Raw genomic sequence first — 23,844 nt, 5'->3', positions numbered from 1 at the left:
GCTTTGACACAAATTATGATTTAGCAGTTGTACAATGCATTTTATTTTAGCTAAACTAGAGGTATACTAGTGCTTTAATTCGAAAGTTTTCTGTGTGTATTTTGATTTGGCAAGTGGATATCTCTTGGGTTTCAGTGGAAAATTTTCATCAAATTTGGCATTAAGAGCCTGGAAATTGGAAGTGAATGTATCACTTGGTGTCAATTTTTAATATATTTGATGCTAATCTGTAGAAGACACTGCAGTTCTGAAACCATTTAATTTTTTCTTTTTAATAACCCTACTTCTGAAGACATAATTTGAATGCCAGTTGGAAATTTGTTGAATACTTGCTGATTTGCCCAAAACTTCATGATTACTGCACTGTGATTTTCAAGCATAGTGTCAACCACACTTACTTTGTAGCCCCAACTATTTAGATTTGTAACAACTGTATCAAGTAAATAACTTGCCAATGACAAAACAAATTGAGAATGCACCAACTGCAGATGAGGAAGAAACATCTCTAGCTACATCTCTAGAAGAAATTAGGCCTACATCAACATCATGTTACCACTGGCTTCATCAGAAGCAGTAGTAGAAAATGTATCAGCTATAGAAGCACTTCCACAAACCACAGCAGAAGTTACACCAGCAACAATAACTACATCCCTGCTGAAAGGAAGGAAGAGAACTACAGCAGAGGAAGCAGTATACATTGTTGTGGGTAAACAGAAAACAGTGCCTCCTCTCCATTTACATGATTTTTTAGTGGAACACAGCAAGATGAAGAAGCCCATAAAATAGGTAGTGTAAAAGATATTATAGCTCCTAACCAAACTGTTCATTCTAAAGACAATAACAATTCTGTTCTTAAAATTTGCTGTCTGAATGTTCAGGGAGTAAAAGACAAAGAATTTATTGTAAAAAATTTGATTTTTTTTTCTAAGTGAACACTGGGCAACAGAGGTGAACTTAGAGCTATCAAATTTGATAACTATAAAATAGAAAATGGTTACCATAGAAAAGTGCATAAAAGGGGAGGTGTGGCAATGTATACTAACCAGTCCCTCAGCCACTCCATCAATAGGTTGGATCAACACTAGCTGTGTGACAAACTGAATTTTGAAGCCACTGGTACAGTTAGTGACAATTTTAAGTTAGTGATAGTAGCCTTATACAGATCACCTAAGGGTAACATTAGTGTATTTTTAGAAAAACTGGACATGCTGTTAGATGTATTTAGAAAGACAAAATGGTTACATTATGACACTGTAATAGGTGGAGATTTGAATGCAGATTTTGATGTAACAGCAGCCAAACATAGCGTAACTGAGCTCAAAAATTTTCTTAGACAGTACAATCTGCACTTTATCAATAATAGACCAACAAGAGATGAAGTATGTCTTGACAATATCTTTGTCAGTTTCAATACTACAGAAGAATCATGTGATGTGATAGTATTTCCATCCTCAGATCATGATTCTGTATCATTAAATTACATAAGTAGTTTCTGTGGTGATAAGAGTAACATTGTGAAATTTAAAATTTTCCCGGCGAACTAAATATTCAAAAAGATTTCGGGCTTGCAGCCGGTCATCATTAGCTTCCATCCACAATATTTTGACTGGACAACTGCCAGCCATCCTCAGGTGAGCCATCGAAGACTGACAAAGATGCCCTCCATTCTGTAATATATAGCGTGCAGCGAGTATTCTGCGCATGCGTCAAAATCATATGGACAGCCAAACCACACCGCCCACCAGCAGCGCCCTCGCTGGTGGAACTGCTGAACTCAGCTGTCTTCGGCATTGTCAATTGCTGAGGCCATTGGAGTACTCTGACGTCTTCGTCTGGAGCAGAAGAGATGACGGGGTTCCACACATTATCTAGCTGGTAGCCATTGTCACGGTTGATAAGATTGTCTGTCTGTGAATTACCACTGATTCTTTTATGATGGAGTCTCAAAAGGATGTTGCTGTGGCCAAAATTGTTGTCTTGTCATACTCCATTGAGTATCCAGTGCAATGCTCAGCAATTGCATATGTTACATTCTGTTTGTTTAGACAATGGAAAAATCAGGATAGAATAATGACAAAATTATGAAAACAATAGACTATTACCCACCACATAACAGAGATGATGAAGTGCAGATAGGTACAACAAAAAGACCATCAAACAAGAAGCTTTTGGCCTGAAACCCCTTCATGAAAAGCACACACACACACACACACACACACACACACACACACACACACACGTACAACTCATAAACACATGACTACAGTCTCTGGCTGCCAAGGCTGGTCTCTTGCTGTTGTCTTTCATTGACAGCACATTGTAAAGCTACATAACTGCACTGTAGTCACTTGGCAGTGAATTAATGAATGATCAGAAAGTTACTGTACTTCTCTCATCATTAACTCTGTTACTGATAGACTGCATAAATTGGTTCCATGCGGGAACTGCTGGCATTTCAAAGTGGGCTGCAATGAGTTGATTCACTTACCACACATTCATAGGGTATCAATCCAACCAGTTTCCCACCAACACTACACATGTCACCGATGACATCACACATATGACTTAGCACTTCTTGGCCATTGTTTACGGAAATGTATTTTACATAAAAGCTGTCTTAACAGTTGCGAAAAAGTGGTCACTTAATATACTGAGAATAGCTCAATTATATAAAAACAAGCCCAGTCAAGTTATTTTGTCCACTCACATAAGAGAACTGGACAGGAAAAGCTGGTGAAGTATAGTCTGTCTGTTAACTGAAGAGCAAGCAGCACGCTTAGTGGGAAGTTGCCTTTCCTGGAAGAACACTACAACTGCCATACAGAATGACTAAAACTCAATTTTCCTCCAACAGTGTATAACAGGGTACAGTGATTTATGTAGAATCTGCCCTTATGCTTTTCTAGTGCTTGTATTATGTTATCACACTTTGTGGACCCCCCTCACCACGCACCCCCTCCCCCCCCCCCACCCCCTCCCCAGGAGTGTCAGTCTGCCTTGTTACACCCTCATAACACAATTTATTCCTTAATATACTTCTAGTGCACTTAGATGTGACACACATATTTAATATTTGTTCTTAAGCATTTCATTTAACAATAAACACCAATTTATCCCCTTAAAGGACTATTTTTATAAATTATCTGTGGTTTTTCCATCCCCTGCAACATGGAAGCTACTAGGTCTAGAGGAGAAATGAATAGGACCATTTTGTATAAATTTAAAATAGTTTAATTTTTTTCTAGGGAACATTTTCACTAGGAGCCATAGTTCTTGAGCCATTTGATAGGAACATAAAAAAGTGAGCTTTAAATGACCATTAACTCCAATGTTCACAGCCCACCATTCAGAATTTTTAATGTTTTCGGGACACTCCCCCTTAGCATGGTGCAAAAATTTGTGACTACACAATTTTTTCCCCTAATTTTCCTTCATTGACTGGACTACTAGGTACTAAATATATTTTTAGATAACAGAATAATGCAATCAGATGCGTAGTAGGATTAACACCCAGAGGGACCTGCAGAAACTACTTTAGATCTCTCAGCATCATAATAGTGCGTAAACTGAACATATATAACTGTTTAATATTTACTAGAGAATATATGAAAAAAATCAACAAGAGATATGTTGTGCATGTACACAATACCAGAAACAGTTACTCAGATTTTTCTTCCCAAGACTTGCTCTAGTCCATAATAACTATAATTGCTTAAGCAGTTTTCAGTAAGTTACCAGACTCAGCTTGTACAGTACCACTAAATAAATATAAGAGAATATTAAAACTTGGCTCAAATACCATGAATACTACTCAGTTTAAGAATTCATAAACACTAATCATCATATAATTTGTTTAGTCTAAGTGATGATAAAACCTTATATTTCTTAAATAAACTGATTATTTACTGTGTGTTTTCTGTATATGTAATTTATTATTGTATAAAACTTGGTCCAAATGTAAACTTTGACAAAGGTAATTGAATGAGGTTAATAAATATTCTTTTCTTTTCTGTGCCATCAGAATACTTTCTCAATTTTCTGGATACAGAACAATACTGCAAGGTGAATGTTCTGGATACAAATTATTTATGTACAAAAAGAGATATATTGTTTTTCTTAATTTCCTGACAAATGTGAGATTTGACATGTAGAATCTTTGACATATCCAATTTTCAATTCACTCCATAGTGAACAGTTGGTTTTGTGTAGAATTTAGTACTACACATTTTGCTTCTCTGAAAAGAAGCAATTGCTTCACCTGCTATATTACTCAGCTGCTATTATTATCTAATACTTCAAACACAGCACTTTAACTTCACACAGATCACTATTAGCTCTCTATGTACTTGCAAAATGAAGAGCTATCTGATAAAAATATTAAGGTTGGGCAGAATTTACATTCCTCAGTGCAAGTATTTAGACTTGTTGTAGAAGTAATGCCTGATGAGGTATTCTTTTGCTTTTTTTAAAAAAAATAGAGAATTTATGACACACTGTTGACAAATATCACATGCATCAGCTGCTGTATTGATCTATTATGGCTTGTGACACTTGAAATGTGAGTGAAGCTAAAGGTGCAGGTCAGGCCAAAGTGTCAAAGTCTTATCTGCACATGTGCACTGCTGATTGTGTACTTGCAGGACAATATCTGTTTCTTCTGTAACTACATCCATGGAGTGGTAAGATATTTTTATAATATCTGGTAGTACACACATTTTCTGCTGATAAATCAATATTCATACCAATGGTAAAGCAGGGAGGCATACTGGGGTGGCGCCAGCAAATGTATAAGTTAACAAAAGGAGCTCAGTTTTGCCTGCTTTGAACTTAAAAATCTCTCTCTTTGTGTTGACCTGAGTACAATACTCCTAGCATAACTAGCATACAATCATTCAATATTATTACAATCATTCAATATCATTCTATGGCTAAATCTTAAGTGGCTCTTTAAATAAGGCATAAAAGTATTTATTTCACAAAAGTGTGCAATAAGATTATAGTGTAAAGTTCATAACCAAACTTTTTAGAAGTCTCTAGCAATTTTCACACATATGCTCCAAGTCATTCATTTCTTGTAAATTTCAGTTAATACTAACATTCACATTACACACTTTTAGCTTTTCCAGCATACAGTCTGACAGTGTTGACTGAAATCAGTAGAGCTACACAAATGTTTACCGCAAAATAGGATTAAAAACAGCAGTTGAGTGGCATAATGGCCAATTTTTTGAAGTAACTGCATTTCTAACAAGTATTTAAAGCAATAAATGTAATTATCAGCATGCACAGATTAGACTACTGTTAAATGTTTCTTAATATAGATTACAATAGTAGTCTTCAATGGCTCTGTTAATGCAAAACCTTACAAGATTGCTCTGCCTTATGTGGGATTTATAGAACATGATGCATGAATTATTGAATAAATTCTGTTATACAGAGAATGTCTAAAAGGTCATGAAATATATTTTTTTGCCATTCCCCAACTGATTGCACTATGTTTGGGCCATTTGAGTTAGCAGGGGACGGGGGAACCTTCAGCTTTACACTACACACTAGGTCAGTCTACTCCAAGCACTGGTGCTGTCAGGTTTGCTAATTTAGAGCACTTCTATTTGAAGGCCATGTATTGGAAGTACTTTCAAACAATGTTAGACAGTCAAGTTCTGCACAAAACTTAGCAAAAAAGCTGCAGAAAGTCATAAACTGCTTAACAAGGAGTCTTGTCTTCCATAAGTGCAAGTTATAAGGGAGACATCAGGAAGGGGTGGATGATGACTCCCCACTATGGATGGCCACCAACTAGTCAAACTGATGAAACTGTGACTCATGTGTGTGGGTTGTTGAATGCTGACCATCAAACGAGTGTTAGCTAACACTCTGAGTGTACCAAAAACCGTTGTGCATCACATATCATTTTGTAGGAATTGAACATGCAAAAGATGTGCATTAAGCTGGTCCCCAAACTATTTATGAATTAGCTAAAGGCCAGTTGAATGCTGATCATGAGTTAGCTGAAGGAACATTACTGGTGCTGAAACATGGACATTTCAGTATAACCCAGAGATGAAGTTCAGTGTGCCAAATGACACTCCCTGTCACCCTCAAAACAGAGTAAGGTTAAACAATGGAAACTTCAGTTTGAAATATTAACAATGTTAGGAAAAGGTTAGACTGCTGCTCACTGTAGGGAGGCCCTGTGGAGCTGCAGATAGGCTCAGGGGAAGACAGTTGCCCATTATAGCTTTCGGCCAAAGTCTTATTCAGCATGAAAACACACAAACTCTTCAAGAACCACACCCTCAGTGTCAGAAAAGACAATTTAAACTTGCTTATTCTAATATTATTCTGCAGTGTTACGAAAAGGATAGATTGCTGCTTGTAAAGATGACTCAATGTGCTTTGAACAGATACAACAAAAGGACCATTACACGATACAGCTTTCAGCCAAAACCTTCATAACTGAAGAAAACACACCACTTCCACAGAAGCAAGCATACCTCATACATGACCACTGCCACTGACAGCTGTGGTCAGAGCTGTCCATGGTAGCTATGACAGCTCTAATCAGTGGACCCTGTCTGCAACCCAATGGTTTACAGTGAGCAGTAATCCATCATTTTTGCAGTAGTGCAGAATAAGATTGGTATGAGCAATTGAGAGAACATTACGGGCATGTAAGAATCGGTGGAAAAAATTGTATATGGTCATGGAGGGGGATTTCAAGAATATCAACCCTTTGTACAGACGCTGTTAATAAAGCTTTTTCAAATGTAGTTAATTAATTTTTCGAACATACCTTGTATGATGAAGCGAATGGAAAGTTTATTTCATGTTTATATACTTTAATTTAGATGTCCTTCTCCTTGCATTTGAACAGTTTTGCTGCTCTCATGAGTCAACATAATATGACACAAGAATCAAAAAGTAATGCATGAGGGATTGTATTGTTATAGTAACAAGTTGTACCACATGTTACGGTAGGTTACCCCACACTGAGAACTGCAGCAACATTTTAACTACATGTCTGTTTGTAAAATTGATAAAATGTGTGTCTGTAAAACTGATAAAATCTTTTTTTAATATACTAAGTTTTCACATACACTCAAGTGCATAGTATTTTAATGGTGGTTGTAGATAACAGTGTAGCTGCTATATTACCATGCAAATTGTTAAGCATCATTTCATTAAATCATTGACATAGAATATGGCTTTTTGTACCTTAAAACACGGTTTTAAATAAGTGATATTCAACAGTAAAATTAATTCAATACCATAAATAATTTTTAGCATGTACACAGTACAATAAAACAGTATAATATAAAACATTAACATAATAGTACAGTTTATACACCAAAAGTGATTTATACACACAAAAGAAAGAGGGAAATAGTTTAAATTTATGCCACCAATATTCACTTACAGTAAAATAGTATCTATCTTGCAAAAGTATTTTTAGAGCCATTTTGAATTTTTATATTTCTTTTTTGTCTTGACGCAGTGGGGAAGTTTATTGTAAAGTTTTTTCCCAGTTTGCAGTGGTCCATTTTGTCTGAGGGTTGTGTCTGCATACTCACTGTGAAGATCCAATTTTTGCCTGTTGAGCTGCTTGAGTTTTACGTACTAAGTTTTCTTTGGCCTCTGAAATTTTGTTAACATAAGTAATACCTCAGGAGTATACAGGCAGGACAGTGCTAGTATCTGGAGTATTTTGAATACAGTTTGCAAACGTTTCTGAGAATTGCATTTTCAATCACTATTATCATCCTCTTTTTGTACTGTGAAACAGCTTTTTCTAATTGGCAAGTTGCCCACTATCCCATATCATAACAGTTATTCTGCTTGGGTATAACACACATTTTTACTGTTTCTTTTGTTGTACACCCAGTACAGGTATTTTTATGGCCTAGTAAATCATGCTTATCTTCTAACTTATGTAAATGATATGTATGTTCCATTTCATGTTTCCCTGAATCCGTTTTCTAAGAAATTTTGTGAAATTTACCATTTATAATTGTTTACCAAAGAGATATATAGGGAGGGGAGTGTTAATAGATGTTTGTTTTGTGTGGTATAAAGGTCCACTGTGACAGTTATCTCTGCATCATCAACAAGATTGCTAGTGGTAAACCATTCTGCAAAATGTGAGTTGCAGTTTACTATTTTACATTGCAGTTCTGCAGCAGTTTTGCCTTTTATCAATACATTCAGGTCATCTACAAATGTTGTAGCCTTCTGGTAGTTGCTGGACGAGCCTAGGTCATTGATAAATATCAAGAACAGCTCTTAGCACAATCTGATCCTTCAGGCACATCATACATAATTTATTTTCATTTATAATGGTAGGTATAAATAGTATTCTATTCCTGGTGTGTGATTTCTACTATCTGCTTTCCGCTTTTGAGGAATGATGTCACTAATTCATGTACCAACTCCCTAATACCTACATATTCAAATTTTCAAAGCTGTAAGTTGTGGTCTATCATATCAAAGATTTTTTGAGGCCCAGAAATATTGCTCACACATGTTCCTTCTGGTCTACTGCAGTCAAGGGTTCATTCACAAAATCAAAATTGTCAATGTCTGTTCTCTTATATTTCCTGATTCTGTGTGGGGTACTTACTACAATAATATTTTTCTCTTTGAATGTAATGTGCCTTTTGTAAAATATTACCTTCTCCATTTTTAATTTTTCTAGAAAACACCTCTAAATAATGAGGATTTGCAGAGATGAGTTAGGGGCTTAGTTAGCACTGTTACAAATTGTCTATGCCCAAAGAAAATTTTTATTTTAATTCTCAGTATTTCCTTTTCATCTGTTGGATAAAAAAAGAATGTTCTTGCATTGAAATAAGTTTTGGGCTGGTCTCTATTTTCAAAAGCTGTTCTTTGGTGTTTCTCTGTCAGATTACATGCTTCATGTGTGAAACATGCATTAAATACCTCAGCTATTCTGCACGAGTCAGTAATTTTGTTTCCACTTTTAAGCAGATTAATGTTGCAGTGATTTTCTTGGGTGCTGCCAGTTTCTCTCCTGACAATGTTCCACCTCCTCCCCCCCCCCCCCCCCCCCCCTTTCTGATAATTTTCTTAAAGATCTGTTTGTATCTTTTAAAATAAACATCAAATTCTGGAATGATTTCAGTTTGCTTGGGTGTACATGATTGAGAAATATTTTTTCCTTCTTTGAAACCTGTATGCATGGAGTGATCGAACTACCTATTGTATTATTTTTTATGATTTTCCCTTCTCTGAGTGGAAATCAAAACTCAAAATAGCACTGGAAGGCGCTTAATAATTTACCAAATTTATGTGAATTTATGTTTTGAACACTGAAGTTTCTAGCAGTAGTTACTGACGATTCACTGGGATGTACAGAATGATTTGGTTTCTTGGTATCATTCATACAGTCTTTCTTTTGCTTTTCATCTTTGTGCCACAATTGCCACAGGGTCAGGAAAGTTACAATGGATTTGGCATGGTTAATTTAAAGGGGTGGCCGGATGCCCTTCCTGCTGCCACCCTGTGGTATCCCCTGGGATGGAATCAGTGTACCCTGGCTGCCTGCATCTAGTGTAAATCATGAAATAGTGTAAACGTCTTGCAAATGTCTGTGAGTCATGTAACTGAAGTGGGACATGGGGACCAGCCCAGTATTCACCTAGTAGGATGTGGAAAACCACCTAAAACCACATCCAGGCTAGCTGGCAGACGGGCCATCATCGTTAATCCACTGTGTGGATTCGATCTGGCACCGGCAGGCCTACCTGGGTCCAGGAAGCAGTGCATTAGCACTCTTGGCTAACCAGGCAGGTGGTATCATTCATACAGTGTGATCCCCAAAACCTATTTCATAAGCACAATAGTAAATATGTGGTGTATTTTGGAACTCATGTATTATTTACATGTGCTGCTGTTTATAATGTAGGTTTCATGTTACATATGAAGAGGAGGTTCAGTCATTCAGTTTATTGCTTAGGTTAAACAGAAAAATCAATATTAAAGTCATCACATAGAATCAGACATCTGTTTTTTTCTGTTAACTTGTAAAGGAGAGATTATAAATTTTGTAGCAAAGTGTTTGTATCCCTACTATGGGTCCTGTACTAACAAAAGTATGGCTATATTCACATTTCATATTTCAAGTTCTTGTATTTCTGGATCTCTTTATCTGGGGATATCTTCTGGGAATTGAATGGGTACAAATATTACATCACTTTTAATGTAGGTACAGCTGTCATCACAATTTTGTGCTTTTCTGCAGAAGTGACTGCCTAATATAAATCCTGGGAGAGATACCATTTTAAGTTTACAATGAAAACTTTAGATGTGTTTCAACAACATTTTAGCAGTATGTATTATGTTCTACACATGATGCAGATATTTTTTAATTTTCCTATTCTGATGTCTACATGTTCTGGTATCTGACAAACTATGAAAAATAAAAAACTTAATTTTGTGAGGGAGCAAATGAGGACATATAGACAGTGCAAGTTTGCCTTAAAGTACTCATCAGCAGAATACAAAATGTAGCATTTTCTTTACAGTGTTCCTAAATGTTTTCATTTTTGTTTCTAGTGGATAGGAGTTGTTTGTTGAAGAGTAGGTTGCCATATTTTTTCCACAACATGACTTCTGATTAATATTTTGTCCTCAGCCTTTGGATCATCTTTTCTATCCTACTCTGCATAAGTAAAACACAGTTTATAGTACAATGATCTGCCAAAATACTATAACCACTGCACACCATGATGTTGGATGCCACACAGTGGCATTGTGTGCATGTGACGTAACAGAAGTATGTAAGTGGAGCAGCCACAGATGAGGGATCACCCTAGCAAAGATGTGGGCTGCAAATGGGGACATCCATTAAGATAAGGGACTTCAACAAAGCACAGATTATTATCAGGCAGAGCTTGTGAATGAGTATCTCAAAAACAGAAAACCTGGGTCAATGTTCATGTGGCACTGTTGTGAGCGTCTACAGAAAGAGGTAGAAGGACAATGGAACTGCGATTAGGTACTAAATCATTGGATGTCCACGTTTATTCACAGAATGAGTGGTTTTGAGACTTATCTGCTCTGTAAAGAAGGATAGATGGAGATCTGTGGCATCTCAGTTGAAAGAGCACAATGATGGTGCATGCACAAGTGTCTTGGAGTACACTGTTCATCATACATTGTTGAACATGGAGCTCCACAACAGACCACCCCTATGTGTTTAAATGTTGACCCAACAACATCATCAATTATGATTACAATGGGCCCAAGACCATTGGGATTTGGCTGTTGATCATTGGAAATATGTTGACTCTTTCAGTATATCACATTTTTGCTACAGTAGGCCGATTGTCATCTACACATATGCCGTCATTGAAATGAATGTTGGCTCACAACGTGCAGTGCACCATGGACACAGGCTTGTGGGAGCAGTGTTATGCTATGGGAGAAATTCTCTTCCACTTGCATGGGACCTGTTGTAGTAATTGAAGACATGTTGACTGCTGTGAACTTCCTGCATCACTTCATGCTCGATGTCTTCCCCGATGAAAATGTCATCTTTCAGCAGTAAAATTGTCTATGTTTCAGAGCCAGAATCATGCTACAGTCACTTGAAGATCATTACAATGAACTCACATTGATGTCTCGGTTACCAAATTTATCTGATGTAAATTCTACGGAACCCATTTGGGTCACTATCATCCGCCATCACTGCATGCAAAAATCAGCAGCCCATTATTTACAAAAATTACTTGACCTGTTCAAAGACATATAATGGCACATACCTCCACAAGCCTACAAACAAACTGTTGGATTCCTGATATACAGAAGCAGTGATGTATTTTGTTCCAAAAATGGACAAACCACCTATTAAGCAGGTAGTCGTGTTTTTAGCTCATCAGTGCAGGACTGGTGGTTAGCTGCATTAGTATTTTCTCATTATTTTTATTAGCATGAGTTCTACAAGGAAATTATTAAATTATTTCTGTGAACAGTCGTCCAAACAGTGATCTCATATGTCACTATTGAGTGTTTAACTTCATGATACCCAGTTTTGAGAATGTTAGATCACATGATTGCTTGAGAATTCTGAGTGCATGGCGTGATTCTGCTCCGAAATCTACTATCAGTCCACACCCACAAAAATGTCTCTGTTACTTGTTTAATTTCTATACCATGAATTTTTAAGGGCTCCATTTAGGCAGGATGTTTTCTGAATGGACAGAAGAATATATTAACTGTCTTGCTTGTGTTCAGCAACAACTTACTCTCCTGTAGCCAGAAGAGGAGCCTACTGGCTGTCTCATTAATCTTGTACTTTTATTGCAGAAGACTGAAAGGACAAATTTGTATCATCTGCAGGTAACACAGAAGAGGTGTTGGGGAGGTTTAATAGAAGTTGATTGGTGAATGTTAGGGCTTTTGGTTGATGAGATAGGATTGAAACCATGAATTTGGTTGGAATTGGTCAACTCATACAAATAGCTTGGTGTAACAGTTTGTAGGGAAATGAATTGCAGTAATCATAGAGGCTCAGCCGTGGCTATAGCAGGTGGCAGACTTTGGTTTATTGGCAGGATACTGAGGAAATTCAGTCAGACTAAAATATGTCATAAATCTTTCATGTGGCCTGTCCTAGAATATTGCTCAAGTGTGTAGGACTCATACCAAATAGGACTAAGTAGGGATATTGAACATATACGGAGAAGAAAAGTACAAATGGCTACAGGTCTGTGTGTTCACTGGTAGGGTGTATACGTGGACAAGGAAAAAAAATTCCTGGATTTTTCCCGGATATCCCGGTTAAAAATATACTTTCCCCCACACTGAAAATACATTTTTTCTGTGTTAAGTGACAGTATACTCTTCCTCAGTACAGTAAAACTCATCAATCCTTTGAATGCTTATGTTTTAGGCCTATACACTGGAGTAGAATTTGCCGGCACTTTAGAAAACGGAACTCAGGGGGGAAAACACGTTTTGAAAGACCTTTGATGTGCTGCAACATGTACGCTGCAAAAAAATGGTTCAAATGGCTCTGAGCACTATGGGACTCAACGTCTGAGGTCATTAGTCCCCTAGAACTTAGAACTAGTTAAACCTAATTAACCTAAGGACATCACACACATCCATGCCCGAGGCAGGATTCAAACCTGCGACCGTAGCGGTCTCGCGGTTCCGGACTGCAGCGCCTAGAACTGCACAGCCACTTCAGCCGGCTTGTACACTGCATATTTTGGTATTATGAATGTATAAATTTGAATTCCACCAAACACCGCATGCTACTTTCCGAAACTTTGAAATCAAGATTGCGATGCACTTTTGTAAGACAGTCATAGCTCATGTCACATGATTTCACCAGCTGATGGCAGCAGATGACATGTGATGTAGTAAGCCAATAGCAAGATCACTCTTCAGTAGCACGAGCACACAAATACGAAAAGTTAATGGTTGAAATTAATATACATAGTATTCACATATAATATTGGTCTTGAAGATTAATAAGCTGGAAGAGAAGCTAAGCTTCCACGTATAATGCTGATCTCTTTTTGCACGTCTTACACTTTAAGAACATCACACAAATGTGCCAGTAGAATTTTTAATAACGACATAAAAGTCTGATCTTCTGGGCTCGAAATTCTTCTAAATGGTCGTTGATTTTTAGATGAGAGTCAAACGCTTTGTGATTTAAGAAATTCATCGTACATTCTCACACATAGTTCATCTTGCATAAAAGGAAATCTGCTTTTAATGTAACGCTTTTCAAACCACCATTTGCAATATTTTCCCATGACCTGTTAGAAACAGGTTCGTTTCAGCAGTTGCAAGAGAGCGCCAGATAACAGGTGTCATTGCACTTGCACAGCTACGATGACGCAGGAAGCCCATATGTTGTATGTGTAAAACATTAAAAGATCTTACATACGTCATAAAAGAAACAAGACATCAGACGATACTTCAAGAGCGCCAGAATTTTGTGAACCATACTAAAACGCAGAATTCGGCTGAAAATGCACATTCGTATGTAAATTTTCTTGGAGTACCAGTACTGTATTATCTCATGTTTGGTTCTTTATTATGCCATGATGCCATACATGCACTTGAAATGCAGCAAATAGTTGAAACTAGCCATTCATGTGAAATTAAACACTTCATTTCAAATAAATTGACTGCCTCAGCAGAAAAGATTAATTTTAAGCCAAATTGTTCTCTAAGGCGATTAATTCTTGACTGTCAGAAAGGTGGAAATAAAATCTGGAACGAATAGCATATTTTAGCCTTCCGTAATCATACTAACGTATTTTAATTCATTTGATAGCTCCCGGCCACAACAATCCATTTGTTTATCATTTAACATGAGAGTATTAACGAAAAGGAAACAACAAATTCACAGGTCACGTGGAGACTCCGCACCTCAACTCAGACTGCTCTGTACATCAGCCCCGATTTACTATATTTCCAAACTGGGGCAATGTTAAGTAGTGGCACCCAGCCACACCTCTGTAACCAGAAGCAGGAGAAGGCATTACTCATACGCGACTCAACTGCGCATGCCCAAGAGCCTGCCCGCAACAGATCAAACTAATCTAATTTAAACAGTTGTCTTGTCACGCTCATTGGAGGCAATTTGTTGTTATAAAGCATTGCATAGTCTTCCTAAAGCCTTAGGCACACTTTGCTGTTGGCAGACGCTTGTATGAGCACTGTTTTGTTGTATACGGCACATTTCCTTTGCAACTTAAGTTTTTTTTCGTTTTTTTTCTCTCGTTCATATTTTGTTGGTACAGTATTATTCAGCAGTAGCAGTATATAGTAATATCCTTTGTTAGTGTATTGGTTCTTACCAGTCAAAATCACAAAAATTTAACTGAAAACTAAAACAATGAAAAATTCCCGAAATTCTAGACTATTCCTGGGGCTTTCCCTATTTTCTCCCAGATGAAAAAATTCCTGGGTTTTTCCTGGACCTCCCAGTTGTCTCAGGTCATATACACCCTGAGTGGTAGAGTGTCACAGAGATGCTGAAGAAACTGAACTGTAAGACTCTTGGAGCCAGATGTAAACTATCCCAACAAAGTCTACTTATGAAGTTTCGAAAACCAGCTCTAATTGATGACTCTAAGAGTGTGCTACAACCTTGTACATATCACTCCCACAGGGATTGTGAGGACAAGATTAGAGTAATTACAGCATTCTTGGAGGCATTTAAACAACCATTCATCACAATCTCTATATGTGAATGGAATGGGAAGAAAACTGTAATAACTTCTGCAATGGGATATATCCTCTGCCATTTGCTTGACAATGGTTTGTAGAGCATAGATGTACTTGTAGATTTGCTGTGTCTCTGATACCATGTGAATCTAGATTCTGAATCACCAGTGAATTATAAATGATATCAAAGCCAGTAAAAAGTCTAGACGAAAAATTCCTTTTGGTTGAAGGATTTAAGAATTTTATTGGGGAAACAGAAAAGTGCATAACTAACACTACTGTTTTTATGAAATTCATACTGATGTTTGGTGAACAACTCCATTTGACTGAGAAATGCTGCTTTCATTGTTAATGTTAGTTCAATCAATTTACATATAGCTGTTAGAAGCATGATGATAATTGTTTATGTGATGTGTGTTCCTTTCCTGAAGACTGAAATTATCTTTGAAGTCTTTAAAGCTTCTGGTAAACACCCTCTGTTTATTGAACTGTTTATCACGTTATGTATGAGTGTGGCAACTCCCACTGAAAAATTCTCAAATAAACAATCTAAGATACAATTATTTCTGCCTGAGTAAGAAGATCTTGTGGCTCTTAAGATTTTTAATACCTCTTGTTCACCTACTGGATGTTGGAAAAATTGACCTGTTTGTTGCTGGAAGTATGGTTGTAGTGGTACAGTGATACATGGCAGTAGGTTATTGGTAATCTTTTAAAAATACTGGATAAATAATTCACACATCATGTAATTTTTGTTGCTGTTTGGTGGAGGTATTCATGTGGATCTAGCTTGTCTTTTGCGCTTATGGTGCCATTAATAATTTCCCAAGCACTTTACTCACATTATCTCAGTTTACAGTATACTGATTGAGATCTGCTTTGATTTTGATATGAATGTGTTCAAACTTATTTTGCACAGTTTGTGCTACCTTTTTTTCTGTTAACATAATAAATAAACTTTGCCTGTATATTTCAGTAATTCATACACCATTTTAAATAGTAACTAAACATGTTCTCCCTTTTTAAGCAAAATTCAAGCAATATTGATTGGTACATTTATACATAAAAAATTAAAATAATTTTCAAATTATTTCCATTTCATCAGGTACCACATTATGTACATTTTTATAAATAAGAAAAATGTTTGCCTTTGACTGTAAGTATTGTATATTTTCTGCTATCTGCCAATTTCAACTGATATGTAATTTTCTAGTGACAGCTACAATGAATTTTTAAATAACAGAAAATAAATAATAATTACAGAAAATGCAGTCAGTTCATAAATTTCCAGTTGTTAAGTAAACTCAAACAGATTTCTAAATTCAGGACACAGCATATTAAATCAGTATATATCTATGTTCCAGCAACAGTTTATTAGTGGGTTTGAGATTTTTGGAGCACATGATTCTATACACTTATAAGTGAAATGAAAATCCCTACCTGTACAAATAATAAGGATTTGGGAAAAATAGTGTATGAAGTAATTTACATATTTTTAGATAACTGTTGCCCAAAATCAAAATGTAAGAAGAAAAAAAAAGTGTTTATTTACTCCTAAAGTGATGCAAAAGCAGCTGAAGGGTCTGATGCAAGAGAAAGGCAATTCCATTATAGCATTTTTTTCAGGAGAGACACAAAACTAATCAATGTATTCTCTTGAATAGTTCAGAGAGATATATTCTTGAAGCCCCCACTTTAAGGCTGTGATGCACGGGTACAATTGAAAAGTTCAGACTGATTAGTATAATTTATATTAATATAATTTTAAAATGGAGTTATCTTTGACTTCCACCAAAATATTAATATTTTTAAATATTTGGAATGTGTCTTTATTTAAATCATTAATTTGGAAGATGAACAAGCAAGCGTAGAATAAAGACTTGTGCTCTTTGAATCTGAATATACAAACAAAACAACATAAAAATAGTCACCGTAGCAAGTTGAATGTTCAATATTTATACACTGCATTTGTCTTCTGTAAGAGAGTCAGTGTAATCTTCACTTCCATCATGTAATATCACTTCTGTGCTGCATAGTCCCACATGTCAGTGCATTATATGTACTGCTCCATCAGTGCCATTGTGCCTCTTAGTGTTGCTAGTTTCAATGGCAGCTTCTAAAAGGAACTTTAACAAAGAGAATGTAAATATATTTTATAACAAACTAAGAACTACAAACTGCCCTCTAGATAATAGTGTGTCAAGTGAAAAAGTTTTCAAAACTTTCTTAAATTGTTTCCTTATGTTTTCAAAGAAACTTTTCCCCCTCAAGCCTGGCAGCAAAGAACGGCCAATAAAATAAATTGGATTACACCAGGAATAAAAGTTTTTAGTGCCAGGAAAAGACAGCTTCATAATGAGTTAAAAAAATAACAAAAATTCTGACTTTGTGGGGAATGTAAAGAGATATAAGAATACATTCAAAAAAGTTGTACAGGCAGCAAAAAAATTGGCTAACAACCTATATATTAGTAAGCAAGAAAATAAATAAAAGGCAAATCTGAGTTGGGAGTAAAGAACAAGTGTCAAGAAACTGTCCAAATAAAAATTAAAAATGATATAATTATAGATCATTTTTCAAATGTCAAACTGTTCCAATGATTTCTTCATAAATGTGGCAAAATCAGAAGTAGCTATCACAGCTCTTCAGGACAAGGTAGATGTCAACTTTGTAAATATAAAACAAAATGTAAGCCTTAAAACATTCAAAAGAATTATCTCAAAAGATGTAGAAGATGCTATTGTGTCTTTGAAAAAAAAAAGAAATCAGCTCAGTGGGATGAAATTCCAACCACTGTAGTCAAGGCTGTTTATAACATTATTTCTCATCCATTGGCTAAAATTATTAATCAGTCATTTGAGGAAGGATGTATCCCAGATGCGTTAAATTATGCTGAAATAGGACCACTGTTCAAGAAAGGCTCACCAGATGACATGGGAAATTACTGCCTTACTTCCCTCCTGCCAGTTTTTACTAATGTGGTAGAAAGGATTTTTGCAAAACATCTTGAAAACTTTCATAAAGAAAACAACATTATAGTTAAAATCAATTTGGTTTTCAAAAGCATAAAAATACAATAAATGCTATCAGGGAATTCACTGAAAAGGTAAGCTCTGCTTTAGACAAGAGTAAAAATGTTGTGGTTTGATCAAAGCTTTTGATGCAGTCAATCACTTGCTACTTCTACACAAGTCAGAGAGATATGGGATTGTGGACAGGGCATTGCAGTGGTTCAAATTTTATTTGTCAGAAAGAAAACAGAGAATTATTCTAAATTCAAATGGAAAAAAATCATTCTTGGACTGGAAAAAGATTTGTACAGGGGTCTCACGAGGCTCAATTTTAGGGCCTTATCTTTAACAAAGGAAATGGATAGGTTAAAGTTAGATATAGTGGGAATTAGTGAAGTTCGGTGGCAGCAGGAACAATACTTCTGGTCAGGTGAATGCAGGGTTATAAATACGAAATTAAATAGGGATAATGCAGGAGTAGGTTTAATAATGAATGAAAAAAATAGGAGTGGAGGTGAGCTACTAAAAACAGCATAGTGAACGCATCATTGTGGCCAAGATAGTGACAAAGCCCACGTTTACTACAGTAGTACAAGTTTATATGCCAACTAGCTGCACAGATGATGAAGAGATTGATGAAATGTATGGTGAGATAAAAGAAATTGTTCAGATAGTGAAGGGAGATAAATATTTAATAGTCATGGGTGACTGGAATTTGACATTAAGAAAAGGAAGTTAAGGAAACATAGTACATGAATATGGAATGGGTGTTGAAATGAAAGAGGAAGCTGCATGGTAGAATTCTGCACAGAGCATAACTTAATCATAGCTAACACTTGGTTCAAGAATCATGTAAGGAGGTTGTATATATGGAAGAGGCCTGGAGATACTGAAAGGTTTCAGGTAGATTATATAATGGTAAGACAGAGATTTAGGAACCAGGTTTTAAATTGCAAGACATTTCCAGGGGCAGACGTGGACTCTGACCACAATTTATTGGATATGAACTGTAGATTAAAACTGAAGAAACTGCAAAAAGGTGGGAATTTAAGGAGATGGAACCTGGATAAACTGACTAAACAAGAAGTTGTACAGAGTTTCAGGCAGAGCATAAGGGAACAATTGACAGGAATGGGGGAAAGAAATACAGTGGAAGGAGAATGGGTAGCTCTGAGGGATGAAGTAGTGAGGGCAGCAGAGGATCAAGTAGGTAAAAAGACGAAGGCTAGTAGAAATCGTTGGGTAACAGAAGAAATATTGAATTTAATTGATGAAAGGAGAAAATATAAAAACGCAGTAAATGAAGCAGGCAAAAGGGAATACAAACGCCTAAAAAATGAGATCGAGAGGAAGTGCAAATTGGCTAAGGAGGGATGGCTACAGGAGAAATGTAAGGATGTAGAGGCATATCTCACTAAGGGTAAGATAGATACTCCCTCATCATCATCATCAGTTATCTGCTATATTAGCAGGTCCTTTGCCTCTCCATTTTCTGCGATCCATTGCTTCCTTCTTAAGGCTGCTGTATGTTGTACCGTCCATCATGTCATCCAGTATCTGGAATCTCTTCCTTCCTCGCTTCCTTTCCCTTCTACATAACCTTCTAAAACTGTTTTTATCAGTCCATCATTCATTCTTAATATATGCCCAATCCAATTTCTTTTTCTTCTCTTTATTACATCTAGTAACTGCCTTTTCTCTCCCACTCTTCTCAGTACCTCTTCATTTTTTACTCTGTCCATCCAACTTATTCCTTCCATCTTCCGCCATGTCCAGATCTCAAAAGCCTCCAGCCTTTCTCTGTCTTTTTTCCTCATAGTCCATGTTTCAGCGCCATATAGAAGAACACTCCATACAAGACATTTTATGAGTCTCTTTCTGAGTTCTCTGTCCATACTGCTGCAGAAGATTCTCCTTTTCTTATAAAACGCCTCTTTTGCCATTGCTATCCTTGTTTTAATTTCTGTGGTGCACTTCCAGTCGGTGTCTATCCTGCTTCCAAGATACTTAAAATTTTGCACCTGTTCTAGTTTTTCTCCATTCAGCACAATTTTTAGTTCCTTATATCCTCCTATTGCCAATACTTTTGTTTTATTTGTGTTAATTTTCATTCCATATTTTTTTCCATTAGTTGCAATGGTGTCCACCAAATCCTGTAATTCTTTTTCCCCTGTGGCTAGAAGGACCATGTCATCAGCAAATCTCAAGCACCCTACTCTTCTTCCTCCAATTTCTACTCCTTTGTCATCTAATGAGCATTGGTCAATCATATTTTCCAAGTACAGGTTGAAAAGAGTAGGTGATACTCCCTACAGGAAAATTAATGAGACCTTTGGAGAAAAGAGAACCACTTGCATGAATATCAAGAGCTCACATGGAAACCCAGTTCCAAGCAAAGAAGGGAAAGCAGAAAGGTGGAAGGAGTATACAGAGGGTGTATACAAGGGCGATGTACTTGAGGACAATATTATGGAAATGGAAGAGGATGCAGATGAAGATGAAATGAGAGATATGATAGCACTAAAAGACCGAAGTCGAAACAAGGCCCTAGGAGTAGACAACATTCCATTAGAACTACTGACAGCCTTGGGATAGCCAGCCTTGACAAAACTCTACCATCTGGTGAGCAAGATGTATGAGACAAGCGAAATATCCTTAGACTTCAAGAACAATATAATAAGTCCAATCCCAAAGAAAGCAAGTGTTGACAGATGTGAAAATTACCAAACTATCAGTTTAATAAGTCACAGCTGCAAAATACTAACATGAATTCTTTACATACAATAAACTGGTAGAAGCCAACCTTAGGGAAGATCAGTTTGGATTGCGTAGAAATGTTGGAACTTGTGAGGCAATACTGACCCTACGACTTATCTTAGAAGATAGATTAAGGAAAGACAAATCTACATTTCTAACATTTGTACACTTAGAGAATGATTTTGACAATGTTGACTGGAATACTTTCTTTCAAATTCTGAAGGTGGTAGGGGTCAAATACAGGGAGAAAAAGGCTATTTACAATTTGTACAGAAACCAGATGGCAGTTATAAGAGTCGAGGGGCATGAAAGGAAGCAGTGGTTGGGAAGGGAGTGAGACAGGGTTGTAGCCTATCCCTGATGTTATTCAGTCTGTATATTGAGCAAGCAGTAAACAAAACAAAAGAAAAAGAGTAGTAATTAAAATCCATGGAGAAGAAATAAAAACTTTGAGGTCCGCTGATGACATTGTAATTCTCTCAGAGACAGCAAAAGATCTGGAAGAGCAGTTGAATGGAATGGATAGTGTCTTGAAAGAAAGGTCAAATTAAATCAGGTGATGCTGAGGGAATTAGATTAGGAAATGAGACACTTAAAGTAGTAAATGAGTTTTGCTACTTGGGAAGCAAAATAACTGATGATGGTTGAAGTAGAGAGGATATAAAATGTAGAATGGCAATGAAAGGAAAGTGTTTCTGAAGAAGAGAATTTGTTAACATCGAGTATAGATTTAAGTGTCAGGAAGTCTTTTCTGAAAGTATTTGTATGGAAGCGAGGCATGGATGATAAATAGTTTGGACAAGAAGAGAACAGAAGGATGCTGAAGATTAGATGGGTAGATCACATAACTAATGAGGAGGTATCAAACAGGATTGGGGAGAAGAGAAATTTGTGGCACAGCTTGACTAGAAGAAGCAATTGGTTGGCAGGACATGTTCTGAGGCTTCAAGGGATCACCAATTTACTATTGGAGGGCAGCATGGTACTGAGGGCAGTGTGGAGGGTAAAAATCATAGAGGGAGACCAGGAGATGAATACACTAAGGAGATTCAGAAGGATGTAGGTTTCATTAGGTAGTGGGAGATGAAGAAGCTTGCACAGGATAGAGTAGCATGGAGAGCTGCATCAAACCAGTCTCTGGACTGAATACCACAACATCAACACCATCTTTTCCTGCCGTACATAAATGATTTACCTTTAAGCATTGATGTTCACTCCATTTTATTTGTAGATGACACCTCGATTTTAACTGTAAATGGCAATTTAGAACAAATTCAGGGTACTGTGGAAAATGTAATGGGAAACCTAGAATTATGATTTCAGCATAATGGATTAAAACTTAATGTCACAAAAACACAATTAGTACAGTTCAGTGCTAAAACAACATCAGCGTCTCCCATAAAAATAGTGCATGGCGATCAGGAAATGACTGAAGCAAGTTATGTATAATTCCTAGGCCTAAATCTTGACAAAAATTTAAAATGAAAGGCACATGTAAACTACTTAGCTAACAAACTAAACAACCTAACTTATGTGATGAATGTCTTATCTGGTTCCACACTTATGGACACCAGGAAGGTAGTCTACCACAGCTACTATGAGATTTGATACAGAAAAATGTTCTGAGGAAACTCAATGAACAGCCCAAGATTACTTACTCTTCAAAAGAGAATCATAAGAAATGTGTTTAGTCCAAAAAAGAGCATTATGTCACCCATTATTAAAAAAATACTAACCATTACTTCTCTGTACATCAATGAAACTTTTATTTTCATGTATAAAAATCAAAACTCACTTGACAATTTTCATTTCAACCACAATTACAGTACTCATCACGGACACAGTTTCAAACTTCGGTCTCATAATTTAAAACTTTACACCCAAACATCATTGTACAAGAGATTAAACATTTACAATAAATTAAATAACACAAAACTGTTAAATATGGAGTTTGACCCACTAAAAACATTGTTATTTAGTAAACTAATGGAAAAATATTGTTATTCAATTGAAGAATTCATGCAGGACAGATTGGCAATTTCAAAAGAAAAGAAACAGTAAAGATTGTGTATTGTATAATAAATTGTTAATATATTGTATAAATTGTAATGCAAAATGCAAAATTACCATAATTGTTATGTATATTCTTGTTAATTGTTCATGTCTAAAAATTCAGAAATGCCTCATTAGATATGACAATTACTATAAATTTATTTTTTAAAGTAAATTTACATGTCTCCAGTACAAAAATCTTTGATTTGTAACTGTATGTTATGAGACAAATAAACTACTTTCTATATTCTACATTCTTGTTATGCATATGGAGCAGTGAAGGTAATATTCTGAGGCTTTTTCAGCAGCCTGAACTAGGTGAAGGTAGACATGCTTGCAGATACATTACATTCTATCATGTCACTATTGTGAATGTAACAAAACTCTCAAAAAACAGGCACTAGAAATCTATCTTTGGTATCACTTTTAAATGTTTTTAGCAAGTAAGGTTTTAGATGACTCACAAAGTTTGTTATCATAGCAGTGTTCATGCTGATTACATGGGACTTTGATGGTGACATCTTTTTCACTATTTTCTAATATTCCTGTGACAGAAAAATCGTATCTGTTCTGTATGTGTTCTTCTTGATTAGACCAAATTACCTATCACAGTGCATAAAACTATGACCTAGTTCAGGAAACTGGTGGGTAATGATTTCTAGTCTGCCAACATTAACGTGCACAAATAATTACTGAACTAGTGCCATATTCTTATTTTGGACACAGCAACTGTCTGAGAATAGGTATAGATGCCTGCTATCTCCTCTCAGTATATTCTCAAAGCAGTGATTTCCTCATTTGCACTTTTCTT

The 23,844-nt window shown here is 36.2% G+C and overlaps 2 protein-coding genes across 5 annotated transcripts in view; one reads left to right on the top strand and one right to left on the bottom strand.

The window, feature by feature from the left end:
- LOC124550866 overlaps nucleotides 1-7,670 on the bottom strand; it is a 57,671-nt gene extending 50,001 nt beyond the window's left edge. The window contains exon 1 of one of the 2 annotated variants that reach the window (XM_047125612.1): nucleotides 7,575-7,670. The gene's annotated coding sequence lies outside the window, so the exon portion shown is untranslated. Of the gene's footprint in view, nucleotides 1-4,258; nucleotides 4,340-7,574 lie in introns of those variants that run through there. The other variant, XM_047125610.1, reaches the window with a different exon arrangement.
- LOC124550865 overlaps nucleotides 4,531-23,844 on the top strand; it is a 106,172-nt gene continuing 86,858 nt past the window's right edge. For 2 of the 3 annotated variants that reach the window (XR_006967735.1, XM_047125608.1), the window contains exon 1: nucleotides 4,533-4,679. Coding sequence is in view for 1 of the 3 variants with exons in the window: in XM_047125608.1 (XP_046981564.1) it covers nucleotides 4,672-4,679 (8 nt within the window). In the remaining 2 variants the exon portion in view is untranslated. Of the gene's footprint in view, nucleotides 4,680-23,844 lie in introns of all 3 variants that reach the window. The other variant, XM_047125609.1, reaches the window with a different exon arrangement.

Source organism: Schistocerca americana, chromosome 9, assembly GCF_021461395.2.
Source record: "Schistocerca americana isolate TAMUIC-IGC-003095 chromosome 9, iqSchAmer2.1, whole genome shotgun sequence".
In the NCBI taxonomy this organism is placed as follows: Eukaryota; Metazoa; Arthropoda; class Insecta; order Orthoptera; family Acrididae; genus Schistocerca; species Schistocerca americana.
The sequence above is the reverse complement of the archived record's forward strand: the minus strand, read 5'-3'. Positions and strand labels throughout refer to the sequence as shown.